The sequence below is a fragment of the Haliotis rufescens genome, unplaced genomic scaffold (genome assembly GCF_023055435.1).
Source record: "Haliotis rufescens isolate VD_foot unplaced genomic scaffold, xgHalRufe1.0.p SCAF_37, whole genome shotgun sequence".
NCBI classification, from domain to species: Eukaryota; Metazoa; Mollusca; class Gastropoda; order Lepetellida; family Haliotidae; genus Haliotis; species Haliotis rufescens.
Genome location: NW_025964079.1, coordinates 1,012,212 through 1,034,034, shown reverse-complemented (window position 1 = coordinate 1,034,034; position 21,823 = coordinate 1,012,212). Strand labels below are relative to the sequence as shown.

The 21,823-nt window shown below is 40.1% G+C and overlaps 1 protein-coding gene across 1 annotated transcript; it reads left to right on the top strand.

Annotated features, from left to right (window-relative positions):
• Nucleotides 1–1,325: 1,325 nt before the first annotated feature.
• LOC125372159 lies at nt 1,326–20,340 on the top strand. The gene is made up of 5 exons (XM_048381328.1): nt 1,326–1,774; nt 4,577–4,664; nt 17,651–17,759; nt 18,838–19,011; nt 19,968–20,340. The coding sequence occupies exons 1-5, from the start codon at nt 1,375–1,377 to the stop codon at nt 20,067–20,069; spliced, it is 873 nt and encodes a 290-aa protein (XP_048237285.1). The 5' UTR covers nt 1,326–1,374; the 3' UTR covers nt 20,070–20,340.
• The last annotated feature ends 1,483 nt before the right edge of the window (nt 20,341–21,823 follow it).

Genomic DNA, 21,823 nt, shown 5'->3' with positions numbered 1-21,823 from the left:
GTGAAGTTTGAAACGACCACTTCGTTACGGTACTGTACACTCGTCATGTTATTGTTATTCACATCGTCAACAAAAGGCTCAGATGACTTTCAGTCTATCTACAATTGCAATCGTTAAAGGGGCCTCAGGAAAAAAATAATGTGTTTACGTACCAATTATATTGATTATATTAGATTAGAAATAGCGGGACTGTAGCTCACCTGGATGTGTAGACAACTTTTTTATATGTCAATTTGTTTTTTTGTTTGTTTGTTGTTTAGCGCCGCACTCGGCAATATCAAGCTATGTAAGGGCGGTTTGTAAATATTCGAGCCTGGGCCAGACAACACAGTGACCATTAGCATCGACCCACGCAATTGGGATAAGATGACATGCATCAAGCAAAGGTGGATTTTTGCTCTTACAAGCATGGGTTGTTGAAGACCCATTTTAACCAGGATCTTCACGGTATATATGTCAACAAAGACAGCCATTTACAAAAGTTTATGTCAGCACTAATATTGATTTTTAATGTTTTTTACTTAAACACGTGCACAGAGGACCTCAAACAACAGTTACTGTAACAATATGATGACATTGTAAGGAGATATATACATACCAGAGTTTAAGAGGAGAAGATGTTTACAGAAGCACAATGCATTTTACGAGTCCAACTGCAAATTAAATATTCATAGAAAATAAATACTTACACTTTCAACACAACATAGTTGTGTAATGGCTAAAATTGTTTTTGTTTGTGGCAGCAAAAGTAAAAATCGGAATCTACCCTCGTGAACACACAAGGTGTCATTTTTAGTGGGAACAAGCCTGAGAAATTTCAGTTTTACAATATCAGCGGGGTTTTAGGAGACGATCTTTACAATGTGAGCAAGACATTTGGAGAGAATATAAGAGCAAGGCCTTATCAACGTCCAAATATACATCATTTAGAAAAACAAAACATTTTTAACATTGTTACTAACATATCTGATTAATGGCCACACATAGGGTTTTCTAACATGGCTGCTATGCCTCAGATCAACAAAAACCTACTTTTTGTACACAGCTGTACATTTACGTGTATTTAATTCCAATAAACGGTAAATTGAAAGCCACTGTCAGCTACGTCTTTCCTTCGCAGACAATCTACCCATTGTGCCATACGACCCCTGTTGAATATTTTATTAGTCTAAGGTGAAAGTGCTTTTCGTACGAGATAAAATGCATTATATCACAAAAAAACACAATCGATGTCGGTAGATAAATGGAAGATGCAAGATTGGACAAGATGGGATCGATAAAACTCATCAGTTACAAAGAATCCTTTGACTGTTAAACAGACCTATTTACCTGAAGTGCTCCCCTCAAGGGAAAATCTATTCAAGATAACATCACATGAAGATTGTAGTTTCCAGAGGGTTGGCGACAGGTTATCAGTCGACTTCACACATCCGATGGCATAAGTTCAATTATTCGAAAGCTGACAATATGGAATCAAGACTAGACTTACTGGGAATATTGTCTGTTTTACCATTTCTTGATCCGTGTCACAGCCTTGGTTTCTGTTATAATAAGACTATTTCACCAGGGTCTGTAGACGTCAAGCCAATCAACTATAAAATAAGAAGCTTTGTGTCATTAAACAACGCTGACTGTGCTAAGGAATGTGCATACGAAGAGGAGTGTCTGGCGTTCTTTGTAGAAAACAGTACAGGGTTGTGTACCCTCAGCTCTCGTCCCCTGAGTAGTTTGACCATGCTGGACGATGATGGTTGGTTTGGTTATGACTTCACTGGTGAGTATACATGTTTTTTTGCTTAAGAATTCCTTCATGATCTATTTAAATATCCATAATCACACACAAATATGCTTAAAGCATAATCTTTTTGTTTGTTTGTCTGTTTGTTGTTGAACGCCGCACTCATCAATATTCCAGCTATATGACGGCGGTCTATCAATAATCGAGTTTGGACCAGACAATCCAGTGACTGACATCATGAGCATCGATCCACGAAACTGTGATACAATGACATGCATCAACCAAGTCAACGAGCCTGACCACCCGATCCCGTTAGTCGCCTTTTACAAGCATAGTCGCCTATAACGGCAAGCATGGGTTGCTGAAGACCTATTCTACCCCGGATCCTCACGGGTCTTAAAGCATAACGTACAGTACGATTCGGATCATATCCTAAACATGTGTTTATGATTCACTTCCAAGTCAGCTTCTCGCCTGAAAATACACGGTAAAACGTTGTACAAGTCAAAACTGGGAATTGCATCGGACTTTGTGCCACTGATGCGTCAAATTTGGAAACGTCCTTCATGTGTCTACCAAACACCTTTTTAAAAGCTACAAAGCCTTGAATGTAGTAGTTACACTGATCAAACACATATTTAGGAAGAGTCGTTTGACGCTCTTTGAAATTTTCGAAGAATGGGGATGCTGGATTGTGGGAATATTGTTCGACCTGAGGCTCTTTTACTGGTCTCCGTTATTTCTAATTCAGGTAGTTAAATCAAGGGAATGGAATCGCTTATTTGACCATTATTGAACTATGTCTATCAACGCTATACCAGAAAATTATAAAGGAAATCTATTGAAAAAAACCCAACCTTTTAAAAACACGTTAAAGGGTCTTACGAAGTACACATTTACACCAAAAAAGAGTCCTATGAGATTTCATTGTTACTACCCTGCTCCCACAACCAGCGCCTATGCATATTGAAACCACCAGCAAGAGGACGAGCTGTAGCTGTGACGTCATAGTGGAGAGACGTCCGCCATTTTGTTTCGTTTAAAGTGCTTTAATCTACATGACAAAGGAGTGATTTTCTGTTATCTTCGACGTATTGAAGACACAAAAATGTGCAGTGTTTAGGTGTGGGGCTGTACAAGTTCATCAAACATAAGTACCAAGTGTCATGTCTTGAAATGTCTTAGCGAGGAGGAAAGTTTGGATGAAACGATGTCAGCGAGGATGAAAATGGAAACCGACCAGATTGTTATTCTTGCATTTTGAGGCATCTGTCCGTGAGGGAGATCCACAAAACTAAACGAACTTGGATACGGAAATAAATTGATCATTTATTGTTACGTATTATCTATGACTGACTGCCCTCGTTTGTTTGTTGTTTGTTGTTTAACGCCGCACTCAGCAATATTCTAAATGCGTGGATCGATGCTCATGATTTCAATCACAAGAAAGTCTCGCCCATACTCTATTATTTACAGACCTCCGTCACATGCCCAAAATAACGTGTTTGATTTCGTGTTTGAGGCATTGCTTTTCGCACCCAGTTTTGTTTGGATTCCACTTTCGCGTGAACCCCTGTGCCGAAAATCACCCGAACCGCACTTCAAGCTCACAACGGTGATATCTGTGTGATCGAGTTACAATAAGTGAGAGGTAGCTCTTTCACGATAAGTTAGAAAATACCGGCACGAAGCTGAAAAGGCTGCATTGGGTTTTTAAATACAGTATTGTTTTTGCTGGGTTTTTTAAAAATCATTTTACATGCAGATATCTATGCAAGCAAATAGAATTCATTTGATTCTTTTACGGAGATATGTAGCCTAACTTGGTATAAATATAATCGACCAAAAACACTGTCTATAGTTACAAGAAATTTCTGCTAAAAGCAGAATCAATTGTGCGAATCCGACTATATCACAAGAAGATGTTTGTGTAACGCTGTCAAATTTTAATGATACCAGCTGTTCGGGAAAAGGTGAACATATCCTGCCCCAACAGTGGCACCCGTCACAAACACATGCAGAGGCAAGTCAATTGTACACGAGAGAAAAATCCAGGGGAACATATGATACAATTGAAGATAAGGAATTACATCGGACAACGTTTTGGTCATTGATGCGTCAAATTTGGAAATGTTCTCCCATGCCTACAATAAAATATTTCGAAAGCTTTACTAGGAGGGCCTTGAGTGTTGTAACCTTGATCAAACAACTTCTGAACAAGATTTAACATTATATCACGGCGTGTCAGCTTAATGTGGGAGGAAAGCCCGAAGTGATGCAGGTCTCAGACGTTCACCACATCGGCGAAACCCACGAGCACCGGTATGATGCTGACAAACCTAGAAACATGGGCGAACCGGGATTCGAACCCACAATCATAGGTTTCTGGCGTGCCCAAGGGACGCAACTCTGCACAGCGAATTGCGGCGCCTTAGACGACTTGGCCACCCGTGCCTCTTGGTAGAAAGAGCATGCTCGGTTGCTTGAGGCGTACTGAATTAGAGCGTTGAAAATTGATGTTTCTTAGACCGGAGTCTAATTTTTGTAAAGTCTTATAGGGGCGGTAGGGTAGCCTAGTGGTTAAAGCGTTCGCTCGTCACGCCGAAGACCCGGGTTCGATTCCCGACATGGGTACAATGTGTGAAGCCCATTTCTGGTGTCCCCCGCCGTGATATTGCTGGAATATTTATAAAGCGGCGTAAAACCATACTCAGTCAGTCAGTCAGTAAAGTCTTATTATCATAATGATCATTATAGATATAAGTGTTATTATCATCTTGTCTAGTCATCGATTCTAACTAGACTTAGGTATATATACCCTTGTTTTTCATATTGCAGATGGAACTCGGATCCCTGCTCCGACTGCGCAACCTACAGAACTCTGGATAGATTCCGTCACGGAATTTTCATCTGAGTATGATGTTGCGTAAGTGTATCTTCTGATATAAGTTCCTTTAAGCCAAAGCGAAGGCAACACGTACTCCACAAACATTTCAATAACAATATTATTGAATAATTCCCCCCACTTACATTACATGTCACAAAAAGATATCAACCGGCAGTACGCTTAGTTTGTGACAACCTATTTTGAAAACAGGATTTCAATTCCTTTACTTGATAGATAAAAGGTCATAGCACTGGAAGAATATAGCTGTTGAATTCCATAATTGGGATATTTCACTGATACTACAGCTTCTTATTGATTCTTAATATACATTATCACCAGGTGATTAAACTTTCCCTCTTCAAAAGTTTTAACATCTATGCCATCCTAAAAAAATGAAGATTGTTTGTTTGTTTGTTTGTTGTTTAACGCCACACTCAGCAATATTCCAGTCACTATGACGGCGGTCTGTTAATAATCGAATCTGGACCAGACTATCCAGTGATTGAAAACATGAACATCGATCCACGCAATTGGGATCGATGACATGTATCAACCAAGTCACCGAGCCTGACCACCCGATCCCGTTAGTCGCCTTTTACGACAAGCATAGTTGCCTTTTACGACAAGCATAGTCGCCTTTTACGGCAAGCATAGTCGCCTTTTACGGCAAGCATGGGTTGCTGAAGACCTATCCTACCCCGGATTCAGGGGTTCGTAAGTTTTAAGTTTTTGTTCCCAATATGTTTGCCAAGGTCACTTAGTTTGGAATTCTAAGATACGGATCCATGGCCACACTTTCAGACCAGTTCATTTTCTAGGATACTGACTGATTGTCATCCATAATGTCATAAAGTTGTTCTAAAATGTGGTAAAGTCCTATCAAAAGTTAAAAAAAACTTACATGAAAATGGCCTGAAGCCAGCAATATCACTGTGAAGTAAATATGAAGTTAATTCTCAACATAATCATAACCAAATCTTGAACAATATGTACATAACTAACATCCTCAATAAATACCAGATCTTGTTCAATTATCAAATATTGACAATCTCCTCAAATCATGGTAAAAAATTAAATTTTGGGTTAAATACATTTCAATATTCATCACAGTTATGTATGAAATGTATGTAGAATTTATTCTGTATCAGAATTGATCAGGCACTCTGGATTATGCCTGATCAGGGTGTGGCAAAGAGATATTGTCTTTGTTTTTACAAATTCTTTGTATCTTGAAATATGTTTAATGCGTTATTATACTGGTTATCACTTTCAACACTATCTTTTTAAAATAAATATTATTTTAAAAAAATAATAAACTAAGTTCCATGACCGATAAAAAAATAACAAGAAGAGGTTTCGTTGTGAATTATAATATATCCTAGGGAGGGGTAACAAATGATTGATCAACCACAGTTTGAATGAAATTGTGCAATCACAGGTAATGTAAGCTCAAGGTAAACGATGGTGGGGTAAGAAATTTTATTTTCAAAAGTTGTCTGAAATGTCACCAAAGAATTGTCAGACACACTACAAGTTCATTGTCGACACAGTTGCCTTCAATAGCGTGTATGACCTCCAGTTGCCTCAATGCATGCTGTGATACGCCGCCTCATCGATGACGTCAGTCTTCTGATGACGTGGACTGGAATCCGTTGCCTCTCGTCTCCCAGGGCCTGCTGCAATTCTTGTCTGTTGACGGGAGGCTGATGCGTGCTCTAATCTGTCTGTCAAGATTGTCCCACAGATGTTCAATAGGATTCATATCGGGTAAGTGGGCAGGCCAGGGCAAAACGTCAACGTTCTGCTGGTTTAGAAAGTTCCGAGTCAGTCTTGCGGTATGGGGCCTGGCATTGTCGTGTTGAAACAATGTCCCCTGCTCAGGCTGTTGGTTTTGTAAGAACGGAAGCACAACTGGCTGCAACACTTGGTCTCTGTACTGCACAGCGTTCAGGTTTCCCTGTATAATCACAAAATCAGTCTTCTGATCTCCTCAAATACCGCCCCACACCATGACACCTCCCCCGCCGAATGGATGGACCTCTCGAATACACGCCGGAGCCAAACGTTCCCCTCTGCGTCGATAAACTCGTTCTCTGCCGTCATTTCGAAACAAGTTAAACCGACTTTCATCAGTAAACAGCACTCGACGCCAATTTCTCACTTGCCAGCGTCGAACCTGCCTCGCCCATCGCAGTCTCAGGCGTCGATGTTGAGCAGTCAGTACCATTCCTCGGAAAGGACGATACGCTCGGATTCCAGCAGCACGAAGTCGTCGTAGTACTGTACGTTGGCTAATTGGATGTCCCAACGCTGTTGCTGCCGTCGCCGTCGCCGTTACGAATCTGTTTCGCAGGTGAATGAGCCGTATCTGACCGTCTTCCAGTGGTGTTGTCACTCGGGGTCGTCCGGTTCTAGGCCTGTCCTGTGTCCTCCCTGTCTGCCTGTACCGTTGAATCAGCCTGGCTACTGTCAATGGTGTACAACCAAACCTTCTGGCAATTTGGACCTGTGTTGCCCCCATTTCGGCCATACCGATGTCTATCTCTCTCTCTCTGCTCCTGTGACAGTCATGGCATTTCTTTTGTGTGCTTTTATCACGTGTGGCTATACCCTGCATACGAACGCATTTATACAGCTAACATGCACGTGCAGTTTAGGCCATAGGCGGGAAACCTGTTTCACCATTTTTTGTCACCGCACGAGCGCCGTCAAAAGTGGCGCGTTCGGGTGAGGTTTTTTTTTTTTACCTTTCCTGGGCAGTCATATTCCCAATACCATCTTTCCACTAGTTATCGCTGTTTTTAGGAAAGTTACAAATTGCCAACCTATACTTTCTTTTGCCGCTTAGTTTATTATGTCCAAAAGAAAGAGCCAACAAGCTAAGTTTTATACCAGGTGGATGTTGTACCATGAATCATTTGGTGTTTGTTGGTCCTGCAATTAAATCATGTTATTCTGACTTTGATACGGGATCAATTACATATTTGGTTGGAATAATCATTAATTAGTTGATCAGATTATAATGTATATAATTACTTAACGATGTTTCTCTTAAGTTCATAAAAATCTTTCTACCATTTTAAGTAAATTAATTAAAATGACATAATCGTTTTTAACAGTTGTATTATTTCACTAAAATGTATATCAGTAAGCTTCCACTACCAGGGAATAACTTGTGTTTTAAACAGTTCTAAACCAATAATTTTCTCATATTAACTAAGATTTTTTTTTATTTCAATCTGTCAAAATATTTCAGTAAGTCACTTCCTTCTCTCGAAATTTTCCTCTGCTTTCTAACCTTGAACGGATGATTCCATTTCACAAGAATAGGATTAATTACTGCATGGGTCCTCCCTCTTCATAGAAATGCTGAAATATTTAATTGGAATATATATATGAATTAAAATGAAAGGTTTTGCGGGAACGAAAACCATTGACAAGGATTATATTTCTCTGTTTAAAGAATTATTTTTGAAGGAGTAATTTGTAATGTTATGCTCGAGTAATTTGCAATATTAATAGATAGGCTTATTGTAATTTTTGTGAATTTGAAATTAAAATCATCTAAAAAATCTTTAACAAAATAAATAATATCTAAGAGAGAGGACTACAATTTCCACCAGATTGTACTTCAGTGTAAATAATCGTAGATTTCGATCTGCACTAACCGAAATCAGATCAGTCATATCTGTTTACAGTGTGTGACGGCCGTCTCGCGTGTCTCATTTCAGCAATATGACCTGCTAATCAATGCCCGATGTTGCCAAAATACATAATTCAAAAATGATTTTGTAGTTACAAGCATTATCTCTGTTTATAGCATACGTAAAATCTTTACTTGCTACGTGTTGTCTTTTCCTCGTATTGATCTATGCATATGTGCAAAAGTGCGGAAATTCGTTCTCACGCATGCGCTAGTTTTGATTGACAGACAGGATCGATCTTTTGAAACGTAAAGATTAAGATGAGGAAAAATAGGGTTCAATGTCGCGAACCCAGAAAAAAGATACGTACAGAACTTATTGAATAATCAAATAGTGACATTTGAACACATCGCTTCACGTTCACAATAAAGAATGAAAAAGAATGGATCAAATAAGTAGCAGCGGCCATACAGGCTCCAGAACTAAATGTTAGTGCCCTCACGAATATTCAGAATATTGTCACTGTTGAATGATTTGAAAGAGTTAAATTTGTTTCCGTTCTTTCGGCCAGAATAGTGTTGGTGAGGTGAGGTGAAATGGGGTTTAACGTCGCGTCCAAGATTATTGCACTTATATAGCGACGTGCATGCGCGTGTATTAGTGTGTGCCTGCTTGTACTAGTCCGGACTGATGCCGATTTATAGTGCTAGAACACTGAGATACCATGCCGCAGTTTAACATGAATACCCCACTCAGACACAGTATACTGACTCCCGAGTCGACCAGTCCTTGTTTTAGCCCCTTAATTCCGAGCGCCAGACAGGATAACAACAAGTACCATCCTTTAACGTCTTTTGGTATGACGCGGCTGGGGATCGAACCCCGGACCTTCCGCTCTCCGGGCGGACGCTCTACCATTAGACCACGAAGGCGGTCTCAGAATTGTGTTGGACACAGGCAGGAGTTCGGTGTTTCCACATAGGTGTCCCCACTTGGCAAGTAAAACAGAAACAAATCAGGTCAAAATATCGCTTGTCGCTCAAATATAAGAACAGCCAACCTTCTGGAAACTGTCTCATCCAGAAACGTCTCGACCCGTGTAGATCCGGGGTAGGTTTTCAGCAACCCATGCTTGCCGTGGAAGATGACTATGCTTGTCGTAAGAGGCGACTTACGGGATCGGGTGGTCAGGCTCGCTGACTTGCTTGATGCATGTCTTCGTATCCAAATTGTGTGGATCGATGCTCATAATGTCAATCACAGGATTGTATGGTCCAGACTCGATTATTTACAGTCCGCCGTCATATATAGCTGGACTATTTCTAAGCGCGACGTTGAACAACAAACAAAAGAAACAGAAACTTCTCACACGATCAATCTGTCATGTTCATGTATACAATATACATTCTGGAGAGGTCTACTCGCTGCTGTCGACTGTGGTTCATGTATGTCTATTACAGCACCTGATACCTTTACTGGTATTTCCTAAATAGCAAAAGGCACCAGTTCAGTATGTGCCTGGCAGACATGCAAAGTTTTGTAAGAAAGTATTTAACGGTTTTTGCGTTACGTTCCAGAAACGAACACCACCCTTATAGAACCTAAGTCCAACTTGTTACCATGGAGACGTAAAAAAATAACAATTTATAAAATTCCTTAATAGCAAAAGGCACCAGTTCAGTATGTGCCTAGTGGACATGCAAAGTTTTGTAAGAAAGTATTTAACGGTTTTTGAGTTACACTCCGGAAATGAACATCACCCTTATAGAACCTAAGTCCAACTTGTTGCCATGGAAACTTAAAAATTAAAAAATTATAAAAATTCCTAAATAGCAAAAGGCACAACTTCACCACTTGAGTGATATAAATGCAAAGTTTGATGATGAAATGTTTAACAGTTTCGGAGTTCTGCTCCGGAAACCAACATCACTCACAAAGTTAGCCCGTGTCCAGCATGCTTTCATGAAAATTGGAAAATAAAAAAATTGGAAAAATTCAAAAATAGCAAAAGGCACAACTTCACCACTTAAATGATATAAATGCAAAGTTTGATGAAGAAATATTTAACGGTTTTCGTGTTCTGCTCCGGAAACGATTCAGACAGCCGGACAGACGGACGGACGGACATGCCCGTAGCTATATCCCCCCGCATTATATGCCGGGGGGATAAAAAGTCTTAGAGAGCTAAAGAGGTCTTAAGTCGCAGAAAATTCTAAGAAATTTCAAAAGTTACTTCAAATCTAAAAATTTTCTTTAGTCATATTAATATATGCTTGTCGTAAAAAGGCGACAAACCAATCTTTAGTCATATTCATAAAAACGTTTAGCACTAGATCTAAGAGCTAGTACTCCTAAGAGAACTCAAGAAGACTTTATATCCAATATGGCGGCAGCTGGGACACCGCAGCTGCATCAGCTGAGAACTTTTAGGCTGAGGGAAAAACATTTTCAGTGTGTATTCAGGCACGGTGCAGGCATATTATTTGTCACGAATTTAATCAGGGATAGGCTTACCTCCCCTCAAAAAGAAATTGCTGACCCCGGAGATGGAAATAGCTGTCATGCTGCGTTACCATGCAACTGGGAAAATGCATCTATGTAATGCCGATGATCTTGGAATAAGTCCACCATCCATTAGCCGTATTGTCAGTGAAACAATTGATGCATTGTCAACACCGGCTATTGTCCGACAGTTTGTCAAAATACCTGTACTACGAACAGACACCCGTGAAGATATCCGGGGTAGAACAGGTCTTCAGCAACCCATACTTGCTGTAAAAGGTGACTATGCTTGTCGTAAGAGGCGACTAACGGGATCGGGTGGTCAGGCTCGCTGACTTGGTTGATGCATGTCATCGATCCCAATTGCGTGGATCGATGCTCATGATATCAATCACTGGATTGTCTGGTCCAGACTCGATTATTTACAGACGCCGTCATATATAGCTGGAATATTGCTGAGTGCGGCGTTAAACAATAAACCAACCAATTGCATGGGTCGATGCTCATGATATCAATCACTGGATTGTCTGGTCCAGACTCGATTATTTACAGACGCCGTCATATAGCTGGAATATTGCTGAGTGCGGCGTTAAACAACAAACCAACCAACCAACGAACAGACATCCAACGTAATCAAGCAACGTTCATGGCAACTGCTGGCTTTCCTGGCGTATTTGGTGTAATTGACGGCACCCATGTCCGCATAATTGCCCCGAGTGTCGATGAGCCGACGTACGTTTGCAGGAAACATTTCCACAGCATTAATGTGCAGATAGTATTTGACGCTCACTACAACATACTTTACATCGTTGCCAAGTGGCCAGGATCATGATGCAAGAATTTTAAACGAGAGCGGTGTCCGAACAGCATTCGAACGACATTTTATCCCTCAAGGCTGCCATTTGCTCGGAGACAGCGGCTATTCGTGTCGAAGAAGGCTGTTGACACCTTACCGGAGACCCCCAACCCGGTCCAGAAACTAGATACAACAGGTACGTGAAGTTGTTAACCCCACCGACGAATTACTGTCATTGCTTATAACAATAATATCAAAAGATTCTACGTTATAATCATTCGTAGCATTTATAGTTGTTTACAAATCTGTCACTCGTGCACTATGTATTAGTGTGACTTCCCCGTGATATCAATACGGGAATATTGTGGGGAAAAGAATGAAATGTAAAGTTTGTGTTTTTTGGATGAATAATTTAAAAATTTATATGTATGCTGACATGCAAAGTATCTAATAACAGAAAATGTAAGAGTTGAATATCGCATTTTTGTGTTGTTGAAAAATCTGTAAAACAATATTATTAATTTTCAATTGTTATTATTGATAATTATTGTAAAAAGTAACACTAATTTAGATCTAGACATTTTATTATTTATGAAATACTTTAAAAAAATGAAAACATTTTAAACAATATTTTCACAATTATGTATATAAGTCAAGCTAATGTAGGAATTTTGAAAATGAAATATTAAAATAAAATTGCAATTATTTAAAAAAGTAAATGTAATGTAGTTGTAGTATCAATATAATATTGAATGAAAAAACATATTATGTATTTTGTGACCAATACATTATCTAAAACTGATGTCATTTGTATTTCTAGAGCTCACAAACGCATCAGGTGTGTGGTAGAAAGGGGTATAGGACAACTTCAAAGGTTTCATATACTGCACGGCCGGGTCAGACCAGTGAAGGTTTGCATGGTGATAATTGTGGTTGGTTGGTTGGTTGGTTTGTTGTTTAACGCCGCACTCAGCAATATTCCAGCTATAAGACGGCGGTCTGTAAATAATTGAGTCTGGACAAGACAATCCAGTGATTAATATCATGCGCATCGATCCACGCAATTGTTTGGTTGGTTTGTTGTTTAACGCCGCACTCAGCAATATTCCAGCTATAAGATGGCGGTCTGTAAATAATTGAGTCTGGACCAGACAATCCAGTGATTAACATCATGATCATCGATCCACGCAATATTGGCATCGATGACATGCATCAATCAAGTCAGCGAGCCTGACCACCCGATCCCGTTAGTCGCCTTTTACGACAGGCATAGTCACTTTTTACGGCAAGCATGGGTTGCTAAAGACCTATTCTACCCCGGAATCTTCACGGGTCCCACGCAATTGGGATCGATGACATGCATCAATCAAGTCAGCGAGTCTGACCACCCGATCCCGTTAGTCGCCTTTTACGACAAGCATAGTCACCTTTTACAGCAAGTATGGGTTGCGGAATACCTATTCAACCCCGGAATCTTCACGGGTCCCACACAATTGGGATCGATGACATGCATCAACCAAGTCAGCGAGCCTGACCACCCGATCCCGTTAAGCGCTTTTTACGACAAGCATAGTCACCTTTTACGGCAAGCATGGGTTGCTGATGACCTATTCTACCCCGGAATCTTCACGGGTGTGCCTTACACAATATATATGCCCTTGAAGATCCGATGTTGAATAGGTCTTCAGCAACCCATGCTTGCCGTAAAAGGCGACTAACAGTTTGTTGATGCATGTCATCGATTCCAATTGCGTGGATCGATGCTTATGATGTAAATCACTGGATTGTCTGGTCAAGACTCGATTATATACAGACCGCCGTCATATAGCTGGAATTTTGCTGAGTGCGGCGTGAAACAGCAAACCTAAAACACAATACATGCAAACAGAGGAACATCCTTTTGCCAGGGAGTGCTGGTGATGATGACAGCAACAGTGATGATGGTAACAATCCTCCCAACCACTTGCCACAGGTTATGGGAGATGGTTGTTTGTTTAGTGAGAACTTTGCTTACATTCACTTTCAAAGTATGTATGCATAATATATTTAGTTTTGTTATAGAACTTATATCATATGTGTAGGATTCATTCTTATTATTCATAAACAAGTTACCACCTTATCGCCATTTGCCATTTTTCAGCTTATGAACTTGATATGAACATGTCAATTGTTAATGCCAAATTATGCAAGCTTAATCATTCTTCATTTTGCTTTTGTAACATTTAAAACAAACTATGGGAAAATTAGTTTGTCATTGCTGTTACATACTTTTAAACCAAATTGTAGAAAAAAAGAAAACATGTATCTGATCTTAAGCTTCCTCCCATCACAACAATGTTTTACTAACATTTTTTTAAAAATGGTAAACATATCCCTTTCACTATTTTGCCAAATGACAGATACTCAGACATCTTTAGCCAAGCCTAAAATGGGCACGGTCCTCAAGATCCCCTTGACCCGTGAAGATTCCGGGGTAGATTAGGTCTTCCGCAACCCATACTTGCCGTAAAAGGTGACTATGATTGTCTTAAAAGGCGACTAACGGAATCGGGTGGTCAGGCTCGCTGACTTTGTTGATGCATGTCATCAATCCCAATTGCGTGGATCGATGATCACTGGATTGTCTGATCCAGACTCGATTATTTACAGACCGCCGTCATATAGCTGGAATATTGCTGAGTGCGGCGTTAAACAACAAACAAACAAACCAAATCAAGATCCCCTTTAAATTTTGATGGTTAGAGTAATTTCCCTTTTACACGGGTTTCTATTAAAATCATGCAGGACATTCCTCAAATAAAATCCAAAATCATTAGTGTGTCAGGTTTACGTAAAATAAAAACAACAATTGGAATGATGATGATGATATTTATGTTATTTGATAAGAAAATATTACCTACTAAATGTACAAGATTATAATTGATTTTGGGTCGAAAACAAAAACTTTGAATTGTATTTGCTTTGACACATATGTCATATTTATATATGTAAAGGAATTCTCAAAATAATCACACGATTTATGCCAAAAGACAACATACATGTGCTACATTCAAACATAATTAGTATGAGATCTATATTATTAAATTGCAAGTCAATAAAATTACCATATTATGATGCAAAAGTTTGATTTAGGTTAAATGGTTTAAACATTAAAATCAGTTTTAACTTGATATATTTACATGAAAGATATAGAAATTGTTCATGTTAATACTGTTGTTGAAATTTTTGTTGCCAATCCTTTTACTCATATTTCCTGCTATTACTTTAATGAAAGCATATTGTGACATTCTTTACCGGCTGCCTGATGTGTAATGTTTTAATGGGTGATAGTATACATGATGGCTTTGGTTTGGTTGGTTGTTTAACGCTGCACTCAGCAATATTCCAGCTATATGACGGCGGTCTGTAAATAATCGAGTATGGACCAGACAATCCAGTGATTGACAACATGAGCATCAATCCACGAACTTGGGACCGATGACGTGCATCAACCAAGTCAGCGACCCTGACCACCCGATCCCGTTACTCGCCTTTTACGGCAAGCATGGGTTGCTGAAGACCTATTCTACCCCGGAATCTACACGGGTCAAGTTCCTTGTGATGCATGATGGCAAATAGCCCATATGATAACATTCTAAAACTTGTGAGCAACCAAACATGATCTGTAATTTCTTTCTGTAGAACTCTTCAAAGCACACAAAAAAGCACAGACACATAAGAATATTCTCATGTTGAAATGTTCCATAGCCCAAAGAAATATAGCCAAAAATAGGCTCTTACATTTTTTAAAAGAAATTGATAAAATATGTGAACCAAATGAGCAATAGTTTTTCTTATGAATTAACACCAAAATTTCTTTCTTACCTCTAATTATAGACTTTTTGTGAAATAACTGAAATGAAAGAACATTGCTAAACAAAACTTGATTATGCGAATTTAAGTGAAATGTAATTTAAATTCCTGTAAAGTCAGCTGATTTCTTGAATTAATTTAGCACAGAATGTGACTTACTATTCAATTATAAGATTGATCTTTTCTCATCTTCTCTAATTTTAGGGTTAGCATTTCTTTCTGAAGTTCAAGGACATCAATCTCTAATAATGTCCTTTTTCTTAGAAGCTGTTTGTCATCTAGGTCTTTTTTTCTTGTGCAGGGGACAGCTGAGGCTGAAGTACAGCTGGGTTGAGGTTGGGCTTGTACTCCATGTGGCAAGGCGCCACAAGCTTCAGATTCAAAGCCAAGGATTGCTGCTTCCTGACAACTGAAACGAAATTGTTTAATGTTTGAGCGATTAAGAATAACATAAATATCATAAAGGTTTTGTATCACCAAAAGAAAAAAAATGTTTACCTGTTTAATATGTCCATGCCCGGGAATAGGGTTCAATCGAAGCTTCCTTCAACTCCACTGATGCTCACATTTGTTTGTCCAAGCACATCATATACTGCCTCTGACACAGGTTTTCGGTTTGGTTTGGTTTGTTGTTTAACGCCGCACTCAGCAATATTCCAGCTATATGACGGCGGTCTGTAAATAATCGAGTCTGGACCAGACAATCCAGTCATTAATATTATGAACATCGATCTACGCAATTGGGACCGATGACATGCATCAACCAAGTCACCGAGCCTGACCACCCGATCCCGTTAGTCGCCTTTTACGACAAGCATAGTCGCCTTTTACGGCAAGCATGGGTTGCTGAAGACCTATTCTACCCCGGATCTTCACGGACCTCTCTGACACAGGGCTTAGTCTGCTCGGACCAGGTCCCCCTCCAGCAATAGTTTTAAGATTTTTAATCTTCTTGTACTTCTTGATACAATAAATCAATATGACCCAATAGATAAAGACAACTCAATTTGTCCTAATGGTATTGTATGAGTCAGTCCTTTCATTAGGACGGAAGAGTCAGTGAGTGAGTATGGTTTTACGCCGCTTTTAGCAATGTTCCAGCAATATCACGGCAATAATGGGCTTCACACATAGTACCCATGTCGGGAATCGAACCTGGGTCTTCAGCGTGACGAGCGGACGCTTTAACCACTAGGCTTACCGATCGCCCCAGGACGGAAGAAAGATAGTTCATACTGCATAATCATATACTAATCACATGCAAAGTAGTTATATTTTTTGGTAATGATTATCAGTGTGAATACTACATCTGTTTTCTTTAGGTAATTTTGAACTATTCCAGTTTGGTCTATTCTAATATCATGTTTGAGCTTCATAAGAAAATTAATATAATAATTTCTACATGTCTCTACTTTTTTCGCTTATGGTAAACTTTCCTTTCAAAACATTGTTACTTTGTATATTTATATACATGTATATATGTATCTTCCATAAAATAATACATGCAGAAAATATGTAATGAGAACATTTTGACCGGTCTAACTGTCAAGTGGAAAATATTGTTTGTTTAAGTTATTAAATACAAAGGTCTATACATTTATTTAATATTTAATACACATTTTTGAATGCATATTTTAGTTCAAATCCCCTAAAGTGTCCATATTTGCCTTCGCTTTTTGAGGAAGACATTAAATCATCAATCATTGGTTGGTTTGCCGCATTCAGCAATGTTCCAGCTATATGCTTGTCGTAAAAGGCGGTTGGTCAGGCTCTCTGACTTTGTTGATGCATGTCATTAGTCCCAATTGCGTGGATCGATGCGCATGATGACAATCACTGGATATTCTGGTCCAGACTCGATTATTGACAGACTGCCGTCATATAGCTGGATTGGTTGGTTGGTTTGTTGTTTAACGCCGCAATCGGCAATATTCCAGCTATATGACGGCGGTCTGTAAATAATCGAGTCTGGACCAGACAATCCAGTGATTGATATCATGGGCATCGATCTACGCAATTGGGATCGATGACATGTATCAACAAAGTCAGCGAGTCTGACCACCCGATCCCGTTAGTCGCCTTTTACGACAAGCATGGGTTGCTGAAGACCTATTCTACCCCGGAATCTTCACGGGTCCATATAGCTGGAATATTGCTGAGTGCGGGCGTTAAACAACAAACAAACAAACATATCCTTGTAAATACTCATACATAAATAATAATTCTTTCAGCCATGGCGCAGCTAAAATAACAGGAGCGCCGGACGTGTACCCCAATTATGGTGATTTGGCGGGAAATTGGGCATCGAAAAACTGGAGCAAGGGCGATGAGTGGATCAAGGTGAAAATATGATACTAATTAGGGTTGTTGTTCAAAACCGCAGCAGCAATATTGAAGCTATATGGCCGCGGCCTGTCAATAATTAATGAAATCTGGAAAATACCCTCGATGAATGATATTATGAGCAATCATCCATCAGTGTACGATTACATCAATCTTGACAGAGTCTGACCACCAATTTATTTTGCCTCTTACGACACGCATAGTTTGCTGTCGACCAATAGGGACTATTCAGTTATGACACCTTAGTGGTTACATTATGAACGCCGCTCTCAGCAATATTCAAGCTATATGACGGCGGTATGTAAATAATCGAGTCTGGACAAGACAATCCAGATTGGTTGGTTGGTTTGTTGTTTAACGCCGCACTCAGCAATGTTCCAGCTATATGACGGCGGTCTGTAAAATTATCGAGTCTGAACCAGACAATCCAGTGATTGATATCATGAGCATCGATCCACGCAATCGGGATACGGTGACATGCATTAACCAAGTCAGCGAGCCTGACCACCCGATCCCGATAGTCGCCTTTTACGACAAGCATAGTCGCCTTGTACGGCAAGCATGGACAATCCAGAGATTGACATCATGAGCATCGTTCTACGCAATTGGGATACGATGACATACATCAACCAAGTCAGCAAGCCTCACCACCCGATCCCGTTAGTCGGCACTTTCGACATGCATAGTCGCCTTTTACCCGTGAGGATCCGGGGTAGAATAGATCTTCAGCAACCCATGCTTGCCGTAAAAGGTGACTATGCTTGTCGTAAAAGGCGACTAACGGGATCGGGTGGTCAGGCTCGCTGACTTGGTTGATGAACGGACATCGATCCCAATTGCATGGATCCATGCTCATGATATCAATCACTGGATTGTCTGGTCCAGACTCGATTATTTACAGACCGCCGTCATATAGCTGGAATATTGCGGAGTGCGGCATTAAATAACAAACCAACCAACCAATTTTACGGCAAGCTTGGGTTGCTGAAGACCCACTCTACCCCGGATCCTCACGGGTCAATTCCAAATAAAGATAACCTAAATGTTCATCTTGTATTCTCCTGTGCACTTCCAGGTAAAGATTGCCCAACTGATGTTCATCCTCCAGATTGACGTTTATGAGACTTATAATGCAGGAGGTATAAAGGAGATCTCAGCGAAGAGACACACCGGAACCTGGGGTGTTATATGGACCACGCCTCAGTTGATTAAGATCACAACAAGCAGGATTAACTCGATAACGCCACAGGTATATATATGTTTCCCTAACTTGATTTACATGAAGATCCGGGGTTAGCAACCCATGCTTGCCGTAAAAGGCGACTATGCTTGTCGTAGGAGGCGACTAACGGGATCGGGTGGTCAGGCTCGCTGACTTGGTTGAAGCATGTCATCGATCCCAATTGCGTGGATCGATGCCCATGATATCAATCACTGGATTGCCTGGTCCAGACTCGATTATTTACAGACCGCCGTCATATAGCTGGAATATTGCTGAGTACGGCGTAAAACAACAAACCAACCAACCAATGATGTACATTCCATGTGCCTGTGCCATACCCAAAATGTTAGGATACTCGTTAACGCCCCTGAAGAATGAAGAATGTGCTTTGAACAGTATTTCATCACTGTTTTTGAGGAATGACCGAAGTGGTACAGATTCCAGACATTTACTATTTGGATAAAACCTACATGAACGGGTATATGTGTGAATATAATCCAGGCCAAACTTGGGAGGATTTTAACATACATTGTCATATGCATATGTGTCTTGCACGGTAAGGAACTCAATTGTGCACAACGAATTGTAGCGTTTGTCAATGGAGCCAAAAAATGTGGATTTCAAGTTCTTTTATGTAATAAATTCCTTTCAATGAATTACATAAATGAATTTGAAATCCACATTTTCTGGCTTCATTGCAATGAACTTGACCAGTAACGATCCGGGGTAGAATAGGTCTTCAAAAACCCATGCTTGTCGTAAGAGGTGACTAACGGGATCGGGTGGTCAGACTCGCTGACTTGGTTGATGCATGTCATCGTATCCCGATTGCGTGGATCGATGGTTATTAAGTCAATCACTTGATTGTCTGGTCCGGACTGGATTATTTACAGACTGCCATCATATACAGCTGGAATGTTATTGAGTGCGGCGTTAAACAACAAACAAACAAACAAAAATGATTAATTTTATTGTCTTTACAGATTAATTATGCGACAGACCAGTTATGGATAACTACTAGTGGTACCGCTGCGCAGTACTGGGTCGAACTGGATGCGGTCAAGGTCATCGGGTGGCCCGCCTAAGATAATTTACCGTGACTCTGTGTTAGAAAAGGTGTTCTGTTCCTATAAGCCGCAGAACCCGTGCATTTCATTACTTTATACCCTGCAGACGTTATTGAAAGTTAACATATCGTTTTTATTGGTTTCCACAGAGTCAGTGGATGCACCATTGTGTCACTGGCTTTTCAACCCGTGAAGATCCGACGTAGAATAGGTCTTCAGCAACCCATGCTTACCGTAAAAGGCGACTATGCTTGTAAAAGGCGACTGACGTAATCTGGTGGTCAGGATCGCTGACATGGTTGATGCATGTCATCGTATCCCAATTGCGTGGAATGCATGTCATCGTATCCCAATTACATGGATCGATGCTCATGATGTCAATGACTGGATTGTCTGGTCCAGACTCGATTATTTACAGAACGCCGCCATTTTTGCTGAAATATTGCTAAGTGCGGCGTTAAACAACAACCCAACCAACAAACCCAATTTTCAACTAATTTTACATAGACTCTGTGATATTCTAGTTATTGTACTGTCCTTTGATGATATATTTTTATAAAGTCTACATATATGTGTTATTAATGTATAACGTCTCGTCACGATATGGCTGAAATATTGCCGATGTGGCGTTAAATTTTAATTCACTCACTCATCAACCCAATTGCGTCGGATCGATGCTCATGGTGTCAATCACTTGATTGTCTGGTCCAGACTCGATTATTTCAGACCGCCGTCATATTGCTGGAATATTGCCGAGTGCGGCGTTAAACAAACATACACTTGCTTTTCTGGTTCCTCGATCACGTGATTTTCTCGCTGATTCACAGACCGTCGTCACATGGCGGGAGTATTGCTGTGCTGCGTCATGAAATACGTTCTTTTTATGCTAATTGTGTGAAGGGCGGGGGCTACCGGTAGGGCAGAGCATGCCTACCCTTTTCGCGAACACCTGGTGTCGAAGACTGATATTCAGTGGTCCACTCATATACTTTTCACAGCTATTTTCCCCTTTGCACCATTTTTATCTGCTTTGGCGGATAATCTAAATTGGTTATTCTCTTGCATTGACAGTTTATATCTACTATAAAGACTTACAGTTATGTTTTAAAATAAATCTCTTGTGGATCCAAAACTGTCGGCTTTTTAAAATACAATTGAGTTACCGGACAAACAAATGGTTGTGTGAGTGAATGAAACTATTGAAGCATCACTAACTATACTGCCGTTCTGGGGATCGGGTGGTCAGGCTCGCTGACTTGGTTGATGCATGTCATCGATCCCAATTGTGTAGCTCGATGCTCATGATATCAATCACTGGATTGTCTGGTCCAGACTCCGTTCTTTACAGACCACCGTCATGTAGCTGGAATATTGCTGAGTGCGGCGTTAAGCAACAAACCAGCCAACCAACGAACAGACATCCAACGTAATCAAACAGCGTTCATGGCAACTGCTGGCTTTCCTGGCGTATTTGGTGTAAATGACGGCACACATGTCCGCATAATTGCCACGAGTGTCGATGAGCCGACGTACCAAAACCAAAACTTAAAATTAATGAAAACGAGGACTACGTCAAATATTAGTAAAATATTTCCCACAAGGTCACAGTAAACAGTGAGAAATGATTTATAAAACTATATCTAGAGATCTTGTTATAGAGGTTAAGATCCGTGTTAACCTTTCTCGTAGGCCGAATTGAACTCGCCAAATATACAATGCCAAACAAGTAGGGATAGTTTGTTTTGAGGTGACACGACAGGAAAATACATTAA

What these genes read in the sequence shown, in the direction of transcription:
- LOC125372159 (XM_048381328.1), top strand. Translation starts at nt 1,375, where the DNA reads ATGAAGATTGTAGTTTCCAGAGGGTTGGCGACAGGTTATCAGTCGACT. An exon ending in TCATCTGAGTATGATGTTGC is followed by an intron (nt 4,665 to 17,650) that starts GTAAGTGTATCT and finishes TAATTCTTTCAG; the next exon opens with CCATGGCGCAGCTAAAATAA. An exon ending in AGGGCGATGAGTGGATCAAG is followed by an intron (nt 17,760 to 18,837) that starts GTGAAAATATGA and finishes GTGCACTTCCAG; the next exon opens with GTAAAGATTGCCCAACTGAT.